The sequence below is a fragment of the Protopterus annectens genome, chromosome 5.part0, assembly GCF_019279795.1.
Source record: "Protopterus annectens isolate FY-2018-M chromosome 5.part0, PAN1.0, whole genome shotgun sequence".
Lineage (NCBI taxonomy): Eukaryota > Metazoa > Chordata > Ceratodontiformes > Protopteridae > Protopterus > Protopterus annectens.
Genome location: NC_056735.1, coordinates 134,733,260 through 134,750,923, shown reverse-complemented (window position 1 = coordinate 134,750,923; position 17,664 = coordinate 134,733,260). Strand labels below are relative to the sequence as shown.

Sequence of the window (17,664 nt, the reverse complement as noted above, 5' to 3'; positions counted from 1 at the left end):
GGTGGGGGGATGTGGATTTCCAGTGAGATTAATTTATGGTCTGATCTTACCAAAGAGGGATATACTTCGTGTGGAGCATTTTGTCCCCATGTTTGTGATGATCAGGTCTAGTATATTGTCTCCTCTTGTGGGAATGGTGACTAGTTGTTCCATTGCATTTGAGTTTATGAATTCTAGGAACCTTTGGGCTAGGGTGTTGGGGCTTGAGTAATGTTCCCAGTCTATGTTTGGGTAGTTGAAGTCTCCCAAAATGATGGTATTTGGAGAGACATTCATACTCTCCAGTGTCTTCAGGAAGGCTGTGTGGGGTTCCTGAGTTTGAGAGGGTGGTCTGTAGCATGCTACAAACTGTAAGGCAGTTTTGCCTATGGTTAGTTGCACCTGGATAGTCTCCGATGCTTCGTGTTGCCACTAACCTGGAGGTGTGGGTATCTTTGATGAAAATGGATACTCCCCTCCTTTTGTGGTTCGGTCCAAGTTTTGGGGCCGGAAAGCATGATATGAGGTAAAACCTGATAGTGCTGGGGTGCTCTCAGGAGCCTTGAACCAGGTTTCAGTCACTGCACAGACATCAATGTTCACCATACTGAGGAGGGCTTCGAGGGCTGCATCTTGAGGTTTAGACTTCTGGCATTGAGCAGCATTACCCTTAGTTTTTTCCACTTGTGTTTTCTAGGGAGGTAGGTTTGTCATTTGAGCCTTGCCTAAAAAGGCACTATGGGGTGGCAAGAGCCTTGGCCAATATCCGAAGCCCAGGGTGACAGGTGCAAGCCATCCCTTGAAGCAGCATGGCTTGTCAAGCATGTCATCCCAAGCAGACAGACATTGGATCCCCTTAGAATGACACCAGTAATTAAGCCAATTGTTAAAACTGATCATTTTGTCTTTGTACTGTGGCATCATTCTTGGTGAGGGTAAGATGCTGCTCAGGGTCAGGGTCATACCGGCCTGGGCTACATAATCAGAGAGCTCCTCTATGTCTCTTTTCATGTAGTCCAGGGAGGTACGTCTCAGGTCGTTCACACCGGCATGTACAATGACTGAGTCATATTTGTACTTGCTGTGGAGTGACCTGAGTGCTTGTGTTATGTGGCGGATTCTAGCTCCCGACAGGCAGCTTACTGTGACCTTTTCCTTGTTCAGTCTGGTGAGCGGGACGTCAGTGTGTCTGACTATGGAGTCACCTATTACAAGTGTGTCTGGCATGTTGTTTGGCCTTATGTCCATCAGAAACACAGGTGCTACCCCAGGGATGAATTTACAGTTTACCATCCAGTTCTCCAAGTTGCACTTGAATTGGGTTAGGGAAGAACTCTGCTTCACATGGATGACATAGACAGGGCAGTCTCTGAGATACACACCTATCTCTCCAGCAGGTCCTTTTTATATCACAGGTAAGGTTTAAGTCTTTAGAACGGGTAATTCTGGTGCTGTTTCTTTTGTGGATATGCAGGAGGTCCATCAGAGTGGGGTCTGACAATGCCCTGTATGCCGGGCATAGAGCTCCCCTCAAAAGCCTGTAGGAGAGTGAATACAGGGATAGGGCGTTGAGGTGGTCTGCATAGGACATTTTACTTACTAACATATTCTTTTAGTGAGGAACCTCTGTGGATGTTCCAATTGTTGGATATGCCTGGTTAGGTACATACCAAAGGGGGCATTATAATCAATGATAGGTCTGATGAATGCGAATACAGTGGAACAATGACTTCCTTGGACTTTGATGCCATACCTTTGTTTATAAGTTGTGCAACATAGAATTATTTCCTAATCACTGTAGACACATGATGGTCAAAGGCTAGATTACTATCTATGTGTGTTCCTAAGTCCCTGACTACTGTATCAGCTCTAAGGGGTGTATTATCAATATGATAGTGACCAGGGATGGATACTTCCCAAAGGATACTATTATGAATTTCTTGGCATTTAGTTTTTGTCCATGGCTCTGACACCAGTTGTTTGTCTGTGTCCACAGAACCAGGGCTTCCATGAAGCTTTCTCTAAGAGGCCCTTTTAGGGATCCTGAGAGGCTGCCTGACTGCCTGACTCTAGAGGCATTTGAGGGTCATTTGGCTCTGCACCCAGAAAGGGAGACCATTACCTCGGATGCATGTGTGTTGAGTCATATCCAGAGGTTATACAATTACATTTTTAGAAACTATGAACATGAATCCTGAACATCTTTCAGATGTGTCATGCCATCAGAGAAGGGATACAGCTATTGAAAGTCAGAAGCTGTTAGTAAATCCTGTCATCTAAGTGGTCCCACCAGACCAACGAAGATCCGGGGTCTATTCAAGACTCATTTTAGTTCCAAAGAACAAGGACTGCAGTCCAGTTTGGGATTTGAGCAAGTTAAACTGCTTTGTCAAACAGTTCAAGATCTGGATAACCATGTGCATTCCCTTGTACTTATCTTGAGGAAGGATGCTTGGATGTGCACGATTGACCTCAGGACACCAACCATCATATAATGACAGTGAGGTGTTCCAGGAGGTTTCTATTGGGATTATTAGTTCAGAGTGCTGCCCTTTGGTCTCACCACCTGCATCCTCATGGATGTTCACCAAGTGCATGGCAATCATAGCAGCCAAGCTCAGGCTGCAGGGATTCCAAGTCTTCAATTGTCTGGATGAATGGCTTGTAACCGCCTCTATGGCAGCATGTTAAGTCAGGGCCAGGGACACCTTACTGCAGCTGTGCAGTTCTTTGGGGATCACGGATTGCTATCAAAAGTCCAGTCTTCACCCCATTTAGATGCTGGAATTCATAGGTTGTCAGTTGGGCACAGTCTCTCAAATTGCAAAACTTCCAGCTTCCAGAGCATCTACCATTCATTGTCAAGTCATTTCATTGCTATCTTACAGAAAGCCTCTGGCGTCCCTTGTTGTCAAGCTCATAAAGCACATGGTGGATGCCATCTGCTTAGTTCTTCTGGTCTCTGCAGTCGGCACGTGCAGTTCAATGATCTTACTTGACTCATTCAGTGGAGTTTCCTATCAAGTTGAAAAATGTGTGTGCAGACCAGATCAGGTGGTGGTTGGTGTCTCTCCCAGTGAATCCATGAAGACTAGGTATTCCTCTGAACAGATTGTTCCTTTCTCCCAGATAAGGCAATGAAGAACAATTTGGATTAGACAATTCACTTGCCACTGTTCTTTCCTGAATTTTCCAATAAAGGAGAATAAGGAAATACTGCAAAAACACTCAAAGGCAGTTCTATAACCTTGAACCATAAAGACCCATAAACATACAAATGTAAGAAACTTTATTCGATTAAGCGTTTTTCCCCACATAACCATGGGCTTCATCAGAATCAAAATTATGTAATTGTAAACGCTTATTTATACTGTGAAATAACCAATAACATGTTCTGCTACATCCCCTAGTCATGCTTACTGGTTTCCTTAAACAGTACACCAAAAAGGTAACTAATCAGAATACCTTATAAAATAATCAATATTACATGAACATATACATCTAAAAAATGATGTAAATATACTTATGAAAATAAAAACATACATAAAACTCTTTTAAAACATCTTCACCACACTATACTATATAAACATTAGTGCATATAATACTATTTTATGTGAAGATGAAAAACAACTGTCGGTCACTATAATTTAAAGCTATAAGTTGTAAAACTGGGTTAATAGAGATGTTTTTGTTAATACCTGGACAGTTAGTGGCATTTAATAGCAATTGCCATCTAACTTCTTTCTCTTCTAATAAGATCTTATTATTTCCTCCCCTGGGGTTCAAGTTTAAAATCTCTAAAATAGCAAATTTAAACATTTTACACGTCGGGCTGGCAGTAAGGTGTCTGTACAAGGCATTATTGTTGTTGGATCTTTTATCTGCTAAATGTGTTCAAAGATTCTATTCTTTAAAGCTCGGTTAGCTTTTCCCACATAGAATACTGAGCACAATGTACACTTAGCTAGGCAGACCACATGTCTTGTATTATGGTTTCCACTCCTAAAATATATTTCGGTCTTTTTTATATTTTCTGGTGTGATGCTTTCAGCTTCCAGTATTGCAAAACATTGATTGCAACTTCCACATTTTTTAGTACCATTATGGTTACTCTACATATTGAGTTTTTTATATACTGGGTTGTATTCAAATCTATTTTTCAAATTAATACCCGTTTTAAACACAAAATATGCTGTGTCTCCCACAATTTTAAATACTTCATTATCACTCTTTAAAATATTCCAGATCTTAGTCACAATATCTTTAATATTTTGAACAGATGGATTATATTCAAGTACAAGTGCCCTCTTATATCCGTTATTAGCCTCAGCATGTTTGGGGGGTAAGCCCATTCCTAACAATGGTTTATATTTTGAACCCCATTGAGATTTCACATAATTAATAGTATCCTCCACAATTCCCTTAGAATATCCTCTGGCTAGAAACATATTGTCTATAATATCCATCTCATTGACCATATCATCATAGCATGATGTAATATGTGCTGCCCTAATGCATTGTCCTTTGACAATGCTCTTTTTCTGTGTAACTGGTTAGCAGCTAGTGTATTTCAAATAGTTGTTACTATAATTGGGCTTATGATATAATTTAGATCTAAAACCATTCTCTGCATGGGATATACAAGTATCCAAGAAGGGTAAGCCTTGCTTGTTTTACGTGTGTGTAAACTTGAAATAATTGCTTGTATTATTTAAATATTAGATAAATTAATGCTGCCCCCCCTCCATAGAACAAATATAATGTCTAAAAATCAGGCGTAACATTTAATGTTCTCTGAAAATTTACATTTAAAGATGTACTTTGTCTCCCAATCAAGCAAAACTAAATTAACAAATATAGGGACGCATGAAGCGCCCAAGGCTACTCCCCTTGTTTGTCGATAGTATTCGCCTTCAAAATATATAAAATTACAATCAAGTGCCAAGGACATGAATTCAGTTATTAATTGGATTTTCTCCCAGTCTAATCCAGAGTATTCTCTCATCCTATTGGTGAAACTTTCTAGTCCCTCATCTCTAGGAATGTACGAAAATAAGTCTATAACATCAGTTGTTAAGAATATCAGTTCCTTGTCCCATAATTGAATAATAAGGCGACTTAAAAAATCCCACAAATCTTTTAAGATATGGTCTACTTTGCTATAAATATGTTTTAGCCATCTGTCCACAAGAATACCATAAGGGAAGGTTTTAGATTTGCTACCAAATATAATTGGGTGGGGGGGGGGGGGTTCAAGAATATTTTTATGTATCTTAGGAATTCCTACTATAGAAGCTATAACAGGTTTATCAACTTTTAAATAATCATATATGTCCTTAGTAATTCTATTGTCTAATAAAAATTCTTCAAGAAATAAATCAATTCTTCTGTGAGCTATATTTATTTCATTTATAGACATAACCTCATAGGTTTCAGTGTTATTTAAAATGCTATACATTTTGTTGACATAGTCTGTAGTATTACACAAGAATATACCCCCTCCTTTATCGGGCTTCATAATTCGAATAGATAGATTGTTACGTATTTCTTGCAGTCCATTCCATTCGGCCTTAGTTAAATTAAACTTACTACTCTTCTTGTTCACTTTGAATTTTTCATTTAGTTTGTATAGATCTTCTGTAATGACTTTCTCCAAAGTCATTATAGTCGGGTGAAGGGTAGGGTTAAAACAACTTTTTTTCTTTATATTCTGTTGTTTAACAAATTTTCTGAATTCTTAAAGTAAGTAGTTAGGTTTAATTTACGTAAGAAAAGTTTCATTTCCACTAACGTATCTACTAGCTTGAACTATAATATTTATAATTATACATCTTTTAAGCTTAACAAAGAACACTTTTCACTTTTTCCAAAGGAATGAAGTATGTCCCTACTACTAGGTTCAAGCTAGTAATTTGATGTTAGTTGATGAAACAACATTTCAGTGATTGGTTACCATGGATCATGCTAACTGTCCCCTTCTTTCACAAAATACCTGCCCTTCTTCTGAACCTATCAGATATGTGAATTTGCAAAAAGCGAAAGGTATAGTGGCTTCAGTAATGAATTACATCTTGTTCAAAGAATCTCACACTGCCCCTAGAAAAGCCATATCATGTAAGTGGCCTGTACTTTCACAGATAGCCTCTCTTCTGATACCCCTCTGATGTTAGATTGTAATGAAAGGGAAAGAATAAGCAGTAACCATAAGGTATTCCAACTAATTAAACGATACACTGGTCTTCCGTAGCCATGCCACAACTGTCACTTCACTGTGTCTAACTGATATTTGCTTTCTTCCACAAACTGCTCTTCCAAAACAGATAACCACTTCTGGTGATCACCTGTGATTTGTGATGACCAAAAGCAGAATAATTAATGACCACTGTAAATTTTTTTTCACCTTGCTAGTAATGGTGCCCCTACCCACCACCCTGACTACTTTAAAATTAATTAAAATAAATAAATAAAACTAATAGGACATAATTGTGCTGTGGGCAGTGTGCAATACTGCCACTGGCCACAGATGCATTAACTTTCTAGCCAATAAATAAAAACACATTCCTGTAACTAAACCTTCCCGAAGATCACAGTGTGTTGCTTCTTGCACTGTCTAGTCAAATAACTAGAGATTGCTGAGAAAGCAATGAGATCAGTTGGTGACGGCAACCCTTCTCAAGTGCTTAAAGCACACACTTCCCACTGATTCTACTCTACCAGCCAAATAATTACCTGATGGTGTCCTGAACAAGGAAACATTTGTTTTTTTATTTATTTGTAAGGTCAGTTTCAAACCAATTTAAAAAAAGAAAGAAACAAAGAAATGATAAGAACCAATTTATCATGTCTCCCATCCTTTTACTGTGGTGTTGAGATAACGTGTGACCTAGTTTTAAAGAGGTTATACTCGAGTACAATGACTGACTTTGTTTGGGCCTGAAGTGAAGGCATGTTTGGAGAATTTGGGAAAGGAGGGAAATCTTTGATAGCTATGAGTGTTAATCTTTAACATCCTCAATGCTTCTTCTTAGGGATGCAGAGAAGCCCTTGTCACATGTGGTTTAGGCACAAGCAATAGCCACAAAAGCTGCAACAGCAGCAGCAGTCTGTAAAGAACATAAATTTTCAGAGTAATTTTCAGATGGGTTGAATACCAATAAAAGGAGATTTTAATAACCATCAGGGAGCCATGGGCCACTCATAGGTGGTTAATAGCAGCCCGGAAACCTTGCTTGGCAAATCTCCTTTAGAAGCAGTTGGAAGTTGCCTTCCTTCCATCTTTTTGCTTGGAAATCAATAACCAAGGATAAATGAATAAGGATATATATACATCAGTGGGTTGCAAACCTCCCTTTCACACATACCCTGTTCCTCCCATCCAAACATTGTTGGACATCTCAACCTATCAAAAGCAACTGACAGAGGAGAAGGTTTTTAAGCTCCTAGAGAGGCTCTAGTCTTTTCAAACAAAAATTCCAGCCCTCCTTGCACTAACAAAAGCTTCAGTCTATTTCTGTATCAAGGTACAAGGTCTCTTGGTAGCAATTATTCCCATGGACCTTCATGGGAGATGCTACATCAGAATTCTGCACAAGACCCTGGTGTTCATTGCACCCATAGCTATCACTTGAGAATTTTGCAGTTGCCCCTACAAGTTCAATGAAATATAAGCTGCAGATTCTATTAGATCTGCAACTCTCAAGCTAGCAAACATCATTTGCTATGGCGACTGATTCTGGCCAATGTCTCCTACAACAATCTCTTTCAGCTACCCACTTTCTCAGCAGCAGTCAGCCATAGGGTGGGGGGAGCAGATTGTTGGGGTGTCTGGACAACTTACAAACGTCCCATTATATCAAAATACTGGAGATGATAGTCTGAGGGATGGAGCCCTTACTGCTATCCCAGTGAACAGGCTTGATAAGTGCCCCTGGCACTGGAGGAGGCAGGTAGGGAAAAGAGAGAAGAAGCATAGCCAACTCACCTCTCCTGGGGATGGGAGGATAGCATTCTCAGTGTGGTGATTGGGGAAATCACTTCCCATACTTGAGGAGAGGAGGCAGGACTACTTGATGGCAATGTTCCTTGTGGAAGTAAGGGAAAACCAGCATGGACAGACCCTTGTGGAAGTAATGGAAAACCAAAATGGACAGCCCATTGTACATCGCTTCAGCTTTGCACACTGGTGTGCATAGGGGAATAATATAAGGCTAAACACAAAACTCTTGAACCAGCACTAATGACTGTCTAAATGATGGACCTTCCCAATCAATCCTCATCCCAGTTTAGGTTAACAAATAAGCTGACTGGCTACTGGGGGGCTGCCGGTCGATAAAAGAGGTCAGTCAAGACTTGGGTAACTGATTATAGACAAGTACCACAGCAACAAACCACTTCCTTTGATTACTGATGAAATCTTGACACAACTCTTTGAACTAAAACATCAGTAAACTAATATGGGAGTACACAAGTGCTGGGAAACATCTAGTATGGAAAGCTATTGTTGGCAGATTAGCAAATGCTGTATTAAATAATTACAATTTTATATCTTGATAGTAATAACTTTGTGTCAAATTTGATTAGATAAGTTGTTGGAACAATAACAGAAACTGAAAAACCTGTGCTGGATAAAAAAATTAAAGAAAATAAAATAGAAAGAATAACTGAAAGTAGTACATACTCTCACTCTAAGCAAAAAGAAACATTTACACTAGTATTCTTTTTATACAAACATTTCCAGTAGCCATACATTTCCATTAACAATGTATCTAATGCCTTAAGCTGGTTGAAAAGTACAGTTTTGTACCTACCATAAATGTAGATGTTCGAAGATCCACATTGCTGCAGTCCTTACATTTGGGTAGTCCCAGGACGCCAGGGTACAAATGCGCATGATTTTCTTGCCCCAGATGTCAGAAGACCCTAAAAATAAAGGTCAAAACCAAAAGACAGCAAACAAACAACCAACCACCCTTGCACTAATTATATGTACAATATATACAATATACACAATATTTACAACCTACATTTATGGTAATGTTCTTCATCTCACATTGCTGCAGTCCTTACACTTGGGTAGAATGTAGATTTAGAGTAAAGTGGCAGGAGAAAGTATGCACTGAACTCCAAGTAGCTGCCTCCAAAATATCCTTGGTTGCCACTGCAGTAGCCCTAGTGGAATGAGGCCTAATCCCAGCTGGAATCTCCTTGCCATGATGGGAATAACAGAAAGCAATGCAAAACCCAATCCACTTAGAAATAGTTTGTTTTGACACAGGCTTGCCCTGAGAACTCAAAGCAAAAGAAACAAACAACTGCTGAGACTGCCTGAACCCTTTAGTTCTGTCCAAATAATATTGCCTGTGTACATCTAAAGTGTGCAAAATCTTTGCCCTTTATTTTGGGGATTTGCATAAAAAGTAGGCAAATGAATAGTTTGGTTTAAAGCCACACTAGAAACCACCTTAGGCATAAAGGAAGGATTAGTACGCAAAGATACCCTATCCTTATGGAAAATCAAGAAAGGCTCAACCGCCATAAGGGCCTGTAATTCAGAAACCCTTCTTGCAGAGGTAATGGCCAACAAAAGGCAGTCTTCCATGATAAATATTTCAACTCAGAAGTAGCTGCAGGCTCAAAAGGTTGTAGAGTGAGTTTCTCCAACACAAAATTGAGATCCCAAGCAGGAGTAGGAGCTCCCTCTAAGAAATTGCTTGAACAAAGGATGAGAAAACAATGGAGGGTCACATTCATAGTGAGCTGAAATTGCTGCAGCATGAACCTTAATAGAAGAGAAGGACAAACCTTTGTCCAGTAACTCAGTAAGATATTGAAGAGCCACACTTAAATTAGGCTCAGAAACATCAGAATCAGCTTCCAAAATCACATTCAAAACTTGTTGTGGAAGTTGAGACCTCTATGGTTCAAAACAGAATATGCCAGGCTGTTAGATGAAGAGAGTGAAGTTTGACATTGAGCAAATGGCTGTCCTCCTGTGACAACAGGTGTGGAATCCAGTGCTGTCGAGGCCAATCTGGAGCTATTAAAATCATCCTTGGCTTGTCCTGTCTGACCTTTAGAAGTACCTTTGGGAGGAGAGGCAGAGGTGGAAAGGCATACACATGAAGATTGCTCCAATTGAAAGAAAGAGCATCCACTTTCCAAGCTGTGGGATGAAACCTTTTGTGCAAAACTTTGGCAGCTGATGGTTTAGTGGAGAAGTGAACAGATCTATGTCTGGAGTTCCCCATGACACTGTCAATTTCTGAAATACATGAGGATCCAATTTCCACGGGATCCATAATTGCCTGCTCAACACATCTGCTAAGGAGTTCTGTGCTCCTGGCAGAAACCTTGCCTGAAGATTGAGCTGTAAACTGAGAGCAGTCTCCCACAAAATCATTGCTTGCCTGCATAGAGGATAAGAATCCCCTTGTTGATGTACCACATGACAGTTGTGTTGTCTGTTAGAATCAACACCTGCCCTGGAAGAAGTAAAAAGCTATTAATGCAAACTGGACTGCTAACATCTCCTTCAGGTTGCTATGTAGATGTTGTAGTCTGGCAGGCCACTTGTCTTGTATCCACTTTCCATTTAGCTGAGCTGAGGCATCTGTCGGTCACAGAGAGTCCCTTGTTTAGGTGACATTCCTGAGCCCACCACAAAAATTCCTTTTGAATGCAAGGTATTATTTGAATGACAGTGTCCAGATCCTGGCAGTGCTGTGTCCATACATTTTTGAGATACCATTGCAGCTTCCTCATATGCAGTTTGGCATTGGGAAGCACCAGAATACAAGATGCCATGAAAAGGACTGTCCTTGCAGTCAGCCCGACTGATGAGATAGTTGATGGAAGGTTAAAAGGCCATCTGGGATGCTGTATTCAGTCTTATACCCAGAAAGCACATGTCCTGAGAGGGTACTAGACTGGACTTTATTTCGTTCACAGAATACCCCAGGCATCTTAGCACTGCTATCACATATTCCAAATGATGAAGAAGCTCTTCCCTTCCTTGAGCCAGAATCAGGCAGTCGTCCAAATAAGGATAGATCTGTATTCCTTTTAGCCTGAAGAAAGCTATCACTGGAGCCAGAACGAACACTCTGTAGATAAGCCAAAGGGCAATGCAGAGAACTGATAGTGAGAAGTCCCAGCTCGAAAACGCAGATACTTCCTGCAACTTAGTCTGATAGGAACATGAAGGTAAGCCTCCTTGAGATCCAAAGTTACCATCCAATGATCTTTGCCCAGCAGAGGTAAAAGCTGTTGTAACGCCAACATTTTGAACTTGGGAATGTCCAGATAAGTGTTGAGGATAGATAAATCCAAAATTAATTTGCTTGTGAGCCTCTATTCTTTGTTGAGGAGGAAGCAAGGTATGGAAATAAAACCTGTAACCTTGGTGTATGATATCCAATACCCATCTGTCTTGGGTAATTAAACAAAGTGCCAACCTTCCTCCCAAAGGTGCTGCCAGACGAGAGGGCTCTGGGGCAGCCAAAAGGTAGGTCATTGGGTCTGTTTCCCTCACCTGAAGACTGTGCAGGAGAACTCCTGTTCTAGGCCTGAAAGAGCCCTGAGGACTGGGAATCATAAGAAGAATAACTAAACACTTAGCCTTGTCTTCCATTTTCTTTAAAACTGCCTCAACAGGAGAACCAAACAACACATCAGATTGTAAAGGAGCATCTAAAATCCTTGTTTTAACATGGTCAGATAAATTTTGATCCCTCAGCCAGGCGTGCAAGAACTGACCCAGTGGCAGCCACCCTAGACGAGGCCTGTACAGCATCAAAACCACATTGCAAAGAATGCTTACCCACCTGTTCAGAAACATGTACTAAATCTTGTAACTCTTTACAATCAATACCTTGAGCATCAACCTTAGACTTCAACTGTGAAAGGAGATAGTTTTGGTATTTTAACATGTGAAACTGGCAATTCAAAGCCCTCATAGCTAGAGTGGAAGAAGTATAAACTTTCTTTCCCCATCTATCCAAGGCCCTGGCTTCTTTATCTGCAGGAACCGGATTATTGACAACAGAAGCCTTAACACCTTTAGGCCCCTGGCTAACAGTTTCTGGGTCTGCCCTAGGACTCTTAAAAAGATACTTATGAGCTTCAGGCACCCTGTAATACCTATCCGGTTTAACAGGAGCAGGAGGCAGAGAATCAGGATTAAGAGAAGCCTCTGCAAAAACATCTTCCACTACATCCAAAACAGGAGGTATAGCCAAAGGCCTATGCTGGGGTAAAACAAAATGAATCAGAGAAGTCCTGACCTTCCCACTTAAAATGCTCGCTCATGGAATGAAGAGTTTCTGAAAAAGAAAAATCCTCAGGAGGAGAAGCAGAAGGAGTAGAATCATCCACATCAGAATCAGAATAAGGAGAGTACTCCTGCAAGTCTTCAAACATCCAAGCCTGCTCAAAACTCCCTAGCTCAGGCTCCACCCTAGGTCTCTTATCAGGAGGGGCAAACCCTAATCAGAGTAATCAAATCTTCTGCCATTTTAAGCATATGCTTCTTGGGCACAGTTCCAGAAGAACTAGGGTGACACCAACTGAAGCTAAACCTTGCCTGCCTCTAGGAGAAGCCTTGGAAACAGAAGGAGAGGGCCTAACCACCCTAGGCAGGAGGGGAGTATAGTAACCTGAGAAGCCCCATCACCCTGGCCTGCCTCCTGAGAGGCCACATCCTGCACGAGCATCCGACGGCATTTTATAATTGCACCGCCAAAGACTAACCTGGCACAATCTAATCTCCTCTTTATAGTGCTATTAAATCTAGCACAAGAAACAAGGAATACACAAAGTATGATAGTCTCTATGTATCTGTTTCCCACAAGAAATACAATTATTCACTTTTTCTGACATCCGTAAACCACTGAGGCAAGAAAAACTAAAATATTCCCAACGGGTACTTAGCCAACTTTGACTCGGTCTGAAACTCCGAAAAAAAAATTTCAGAACGCCAACCGCACTTGCAATACTGCTTCTGCATCGGACCATGCAAAAGACTGAGGATATCCTGATGTCAGTCAAATGCCAGCCTTATACTTTGATATTCTGTAAGGACTGCAGCAATGTGAGATGAAGAACATCTAGTTTTTAAGCAGCAGATCTTATTACTCTGAATGTAAAATACTTAAATTCTAGTAATTTCCAAGTGGTTAAATGCATATTAAATTTACACAAAAGGAATACTGGACGCTGTATAGACTGGAACTGGATCCCAGGGTGGTAGCATGGACAAAAGACTGGCTAGGGTACATGATAAAGGTAATACTAAGTGGTGTTCACTCTGATTAAAGAGTGGTCACCAGAAAGGTACCGCAGTGGTCAGTAATGGAGCAAGTTTTTCAATGTCTTTAAAAAAACTGACACTGCATAAGGCCTAAAGGGGAATGTATGTTTTTGGGGGTATAGCACAAAATTATCCAACAGGGCAAATACACAGGAAGGCACATGGACAATAAGTAGAGACTGGAGGAACACTTTGAAGCAATGTAGTTTAAATGCAACTCCCAAAAATGCCAAATTCTACATCTGAGAAGCAAAAACCCACGAAAGAAGCACATAATCTGAAGGGCGATAGTAACAGCAACAAAAAAGGAAAAGAATGAATCTGGGTTAATCATATCAGATTACCAAAATATAAATAAGTGGTGCATATTATTAAGCAGCAAGGAATAACAACAGAATATTGGGATGCAGCAAAAATGCAGGAATGTTAGAAAACAAAATGTAATGCAGTGCTCCTAAAATACACCTGCAGTGCGAGTATTTGGCTAATCCAAGTCTCTTTAGGTATAGTAAAAGGCATAATTGATCTTGTAATCTTTATTAATCTAAAAGTAAGTTTGGAAGAATAGCCATTAAAACAAGATAAAAAGCTTACATTCAGCTTCAGTGCAGTGTTATTATTTTTTCTATTAGAGTTTGAAGAATCTGAATTTGATCTTCCCCAAATCTGCAACAACAGTTAAAGAAATGGAACAATTGCATACTTCCAGATTTACTTCCAATACACACACAACACATACAGACTGATGTGAACATGCACACAGTACAAATTAAAGTTGCTGCCATTAAGTCTTTCTAGTGCAATGAAAACATGCAACAAGTTCTTAGCTATTTAAAAAAAGGTAACTCACATCTTTTTAAATCAAGTCCACTACATAATACCGCGTGATAAGGAAGGTAGATTTACCCAGTCACTGTGAAATAAACCCTCCTGTGCTTCATCTTCATGGGCAAATTCACCTTCACTGCCAGTTGGGTGATGAATATTAGTTTATTATTACTATTATTCCCATTTATCAACAGTTGAGAAAACTTAGTGTGGAATACTGTGCACAGCTGAGAGGTCTTTGTAAGAACAAAGAGAAGATAAAGGCAATTCAGAGGTGGGCAACAAGAACTGTGCGATGTTTGCACTAGAAGATAAAAGAGCTTGGGTAGTATGACTGTTGTTCAAGTACTTCAGTGTAATCTATAAAGTTCAAGTTGACAAAAAGATATGAAAAAGTGCAAGGGAATACAGTATGAATCGAAAGTTAGAAGACGGACATATTATAGAAGGTATGACAGAACATTATTTCACAGAAAGAGTGGTGAATGGAAACTACATCTATTTAGTTTAACCAGCAGGTAGACTAATGCAGTGAGTGTTTTTAGCCACAATCCAAGCAAATAGCAGTGACACTTTACAGAAATGGGCACAAGAACATTTTGTTAGAATCCATTACTTTCTGGCATAAAGTGAATTGCCCTCTTGGATAAACAGTAAAATGCAAAGAAAATTCTTATGAAGACTGAAGGAGCTGTCACTTGACTAGAATTTTCACCTTATCAAAAAGACAGAATGTGTGGGTCACTGTGTCTTAATCTGCTTTCAAGATTAATTTTTCTTTACAGTTACAGAGATAATGACACATGCCATAATGCTAATTTATCAGACTTCTAGACAGCAAAGAATGAACATGTAGTGTAAATTATATATGAAAATTTATGCACTAAGGTAGATCATCAGAAACAAAATATAACTGGATAGAGTTCAAGAGAAAAAAAATGACACAAAGTGTTCTAGATAACTTTGCATTCCCACCATCAATGTCTTCCAAAACACAATTATTTATTTATTTTTAATATCAAACTGCAAGACTGGATAGCTATGCAGTGTTGCTAGTAGTATGACAATTGCTGCAAGAATAAATCATTCATAAAGCTTAAATGGGTAAAGACCAAAGAAGGTGCCCACTGAACTAAAGTTTCCAGTTAAAGTATGGTAAAAGTCCCTATCCAGACAAAAAGGTCACAATTATCGTAGTGAACTACTTCTTACAGTATGTCCGCCACATAAGCACATAACAGGTGAAACACACAACAGTGAAAGGCTCTAATAGTGTTAAATGGTTCCTCTCATCTAGCAGCATGTGCCAGTGTACTCCATATTATTTTTATTATTATTATTATTATTATTATTAATGTCTAGCTGTGTCTTATATTTAAAATAATGTTACAAATGGATGAAACAAGCATCCTTACCCAGGAAAGTTTGTGTCTACATGTGTATTCCCAAGTAGCAATGTACGTAGGACACGAGTACTCATTCAGGACAATGTATGCGGCTTCAGGATCGACTGAGAAGTTAAACTCTCCACACACTGATGTATTCCCCCTGGCTGGAAACAAAAAGATTGTTGCAGCATGACATGATTTTTACTTTTGAGTACTCATAATATTTGATTGAATGTCTGTCAGTGTTTGCTGACCATAAAAGTCACTTACATTCCATGTTCCCCCCCATTATGTATAAACCCTTTAATTTCTGCGGAAAGGTTGGATCCATTTTAACTGCCAGTGCCAAGTTAGTCAGTGGTCCAGTAGCAACCAAAGAAACCTAAAAAAGGGAAAAGAAGGTTAACTTACAAAAGTAAGACATCCACTACTGTCAGTAATGTAATGTAAACTGAATCACTGCAAAGCTGACAAGCAATATTTCAAAACTGACAACTACAGAGCTGCTGCTACAAAATTAGATCCAGGTCGGCAGATAAAATCATAGAAAACATGCATCATCTGTGTGGCTCTCTGATGTCAAATATTCCGCTGGTTACCATTTAGAAGACAACAAGTATTGGCACATCAGGTGGTGGAGGGTCATGTCTGTCTCTGTAAGGGACAGTAATCACCTCCCTCCCTCATCAGCTGGGAGTGACACTGGTCCCTTTACACTGAGCACAGATCCTTTACAATATCTTGCAACACTAATATCTGATAGCTATGCCAAAACAAGAGAATAAAACTTTAAAAGCATTTGAAATGTGCTTTGTATCATGTGTATCCATGCTTGGAATATTTTTTAAACTGACACAAACAGGCTGTGTAAAAAAAACTTTACTATGATGTTCTTACCCAAGATTACTCATGTAATAAAGAGTATACCAATGTTTTTTAAATATCATAAGTGGATAAGCAAATGACAGCAAGTTAAGAGGTTCCTAGATATAAAAAGAAAAAAATGACATGTCATTTCACATTGTAAGCTATTTGGTGACATTAAAAGAAAACAAAAAGTCCGGTTTAACAAATCTTCATCTTTAATGCTCCTGCTACAAATATAGGTACTACACTGAAGAATGAAATTAGAAGAAAACAGAAACAAATATTCTTGGCTAGGATGCCTTCTCTGTGGAGTCTTCAGATCCTCCATGTGTCTGTGTGGGTTTATTGCAGGTGCTTCCCTCCCACGTCTCAAAGACATGTTTTATGTGAACTGCCAACCCTCTGAGCATGCCATGTGACAGTGAGATGCCTTTTTTGTTCTGAAGGGGTTTGATACATTGTTTAGAATAAGCTCTCTCTCTTGCACCCAGTGAGTGTCAGTATAAACGCAGGCTCCCTGCATTGGATTAAGTGAGCAAAGGGAGAATAAATGAATGACTCTTAGTTTAACACAAAGATTACCAAATCAGTCCAAATGGTAATTAATGAAAAGCTGCACTTGTTTACTTTAAAAATATATATATGGCAACATCCAAATATATTTATTTATTTAAAATCTCTTTAAAAACTGGTTATTGGCAGGAACACAAACTTTGTGACATACAGTGCACAGAACCTACCATCTTAAAATCCATTCCCAAATACAAATGGCTTTTAATTTACTGCAGTGAGATTTCTGCCAACCTTTACTGTTAAGTACAATATGCAGTTGGTAAACTTTGTAGCTAACCCATACCAAAAGTTAATTCCTATTGAATTAAATATAGTTAACTAGTAAAGGAAAGTCAATACATGTTTGTCAGACAAAAATAAAATCAGCACCTCTTCAGAAAACATTATGAACAAAATAAGATGCTGTACTGAAAGGAGGCTGGAACAAAGTATAGTTTAGATATTAATAAAGTGTGCTTGGCTCTGAAACCTCCAAATTTGTAGGTCAAGTTTCATACGGTCACTGACAAATTCAGTGAATGGGAAGCTGTGACCTATGAAAACGTGAAATTAAAGTACTTTGAGGGGGGTACAAGCCCTGCTGCACCCCATGTAGGACAGTCCAGACCCATATTTACTTGTATATACTAACTTCAAGAATGCACACTCAAGCACCTCATCCTCAAGGCCAGGGGCTCTCACCATTTACTAATGCAGTACGTTCCTGTACTAGTAGTTTATTAC

At 39.4% G+C, this 17,664-nt stretch overlaps 1 protein-coding gene across 2 annotated transcripts in view; it reads right to left on the bottom strand.

Annotated features, from left to right (window-relative positions):
* Positions 1 to 17,664, bottom strand: part of LOC122802512 (inosine-uridine preferring nucleoside hydrolase-like) — a 440,651-nt gene that overhangs the window by 112,472 nt on the left and 310,515 nt on the right. For both annotated transcript variants that reach the window (XM_044072166.1, XM_044072167.1), the window contains 2 exons: positions 15,772 to 15,883; positions 15,529 to 15,665 (listed from right to left, as the gene is read on the bottom strand). In XM_044072166.1, coding sequence (XP_043928101.1) covers positions 15,529 to 15,665; positions 15,772 to 15,883 — 249 coding nt within the window. The remainder of the gene's footprint in view (positions 1 to 15,528; positions 15,666 to 15,771; positions 15,884 to 17,664) is intronic.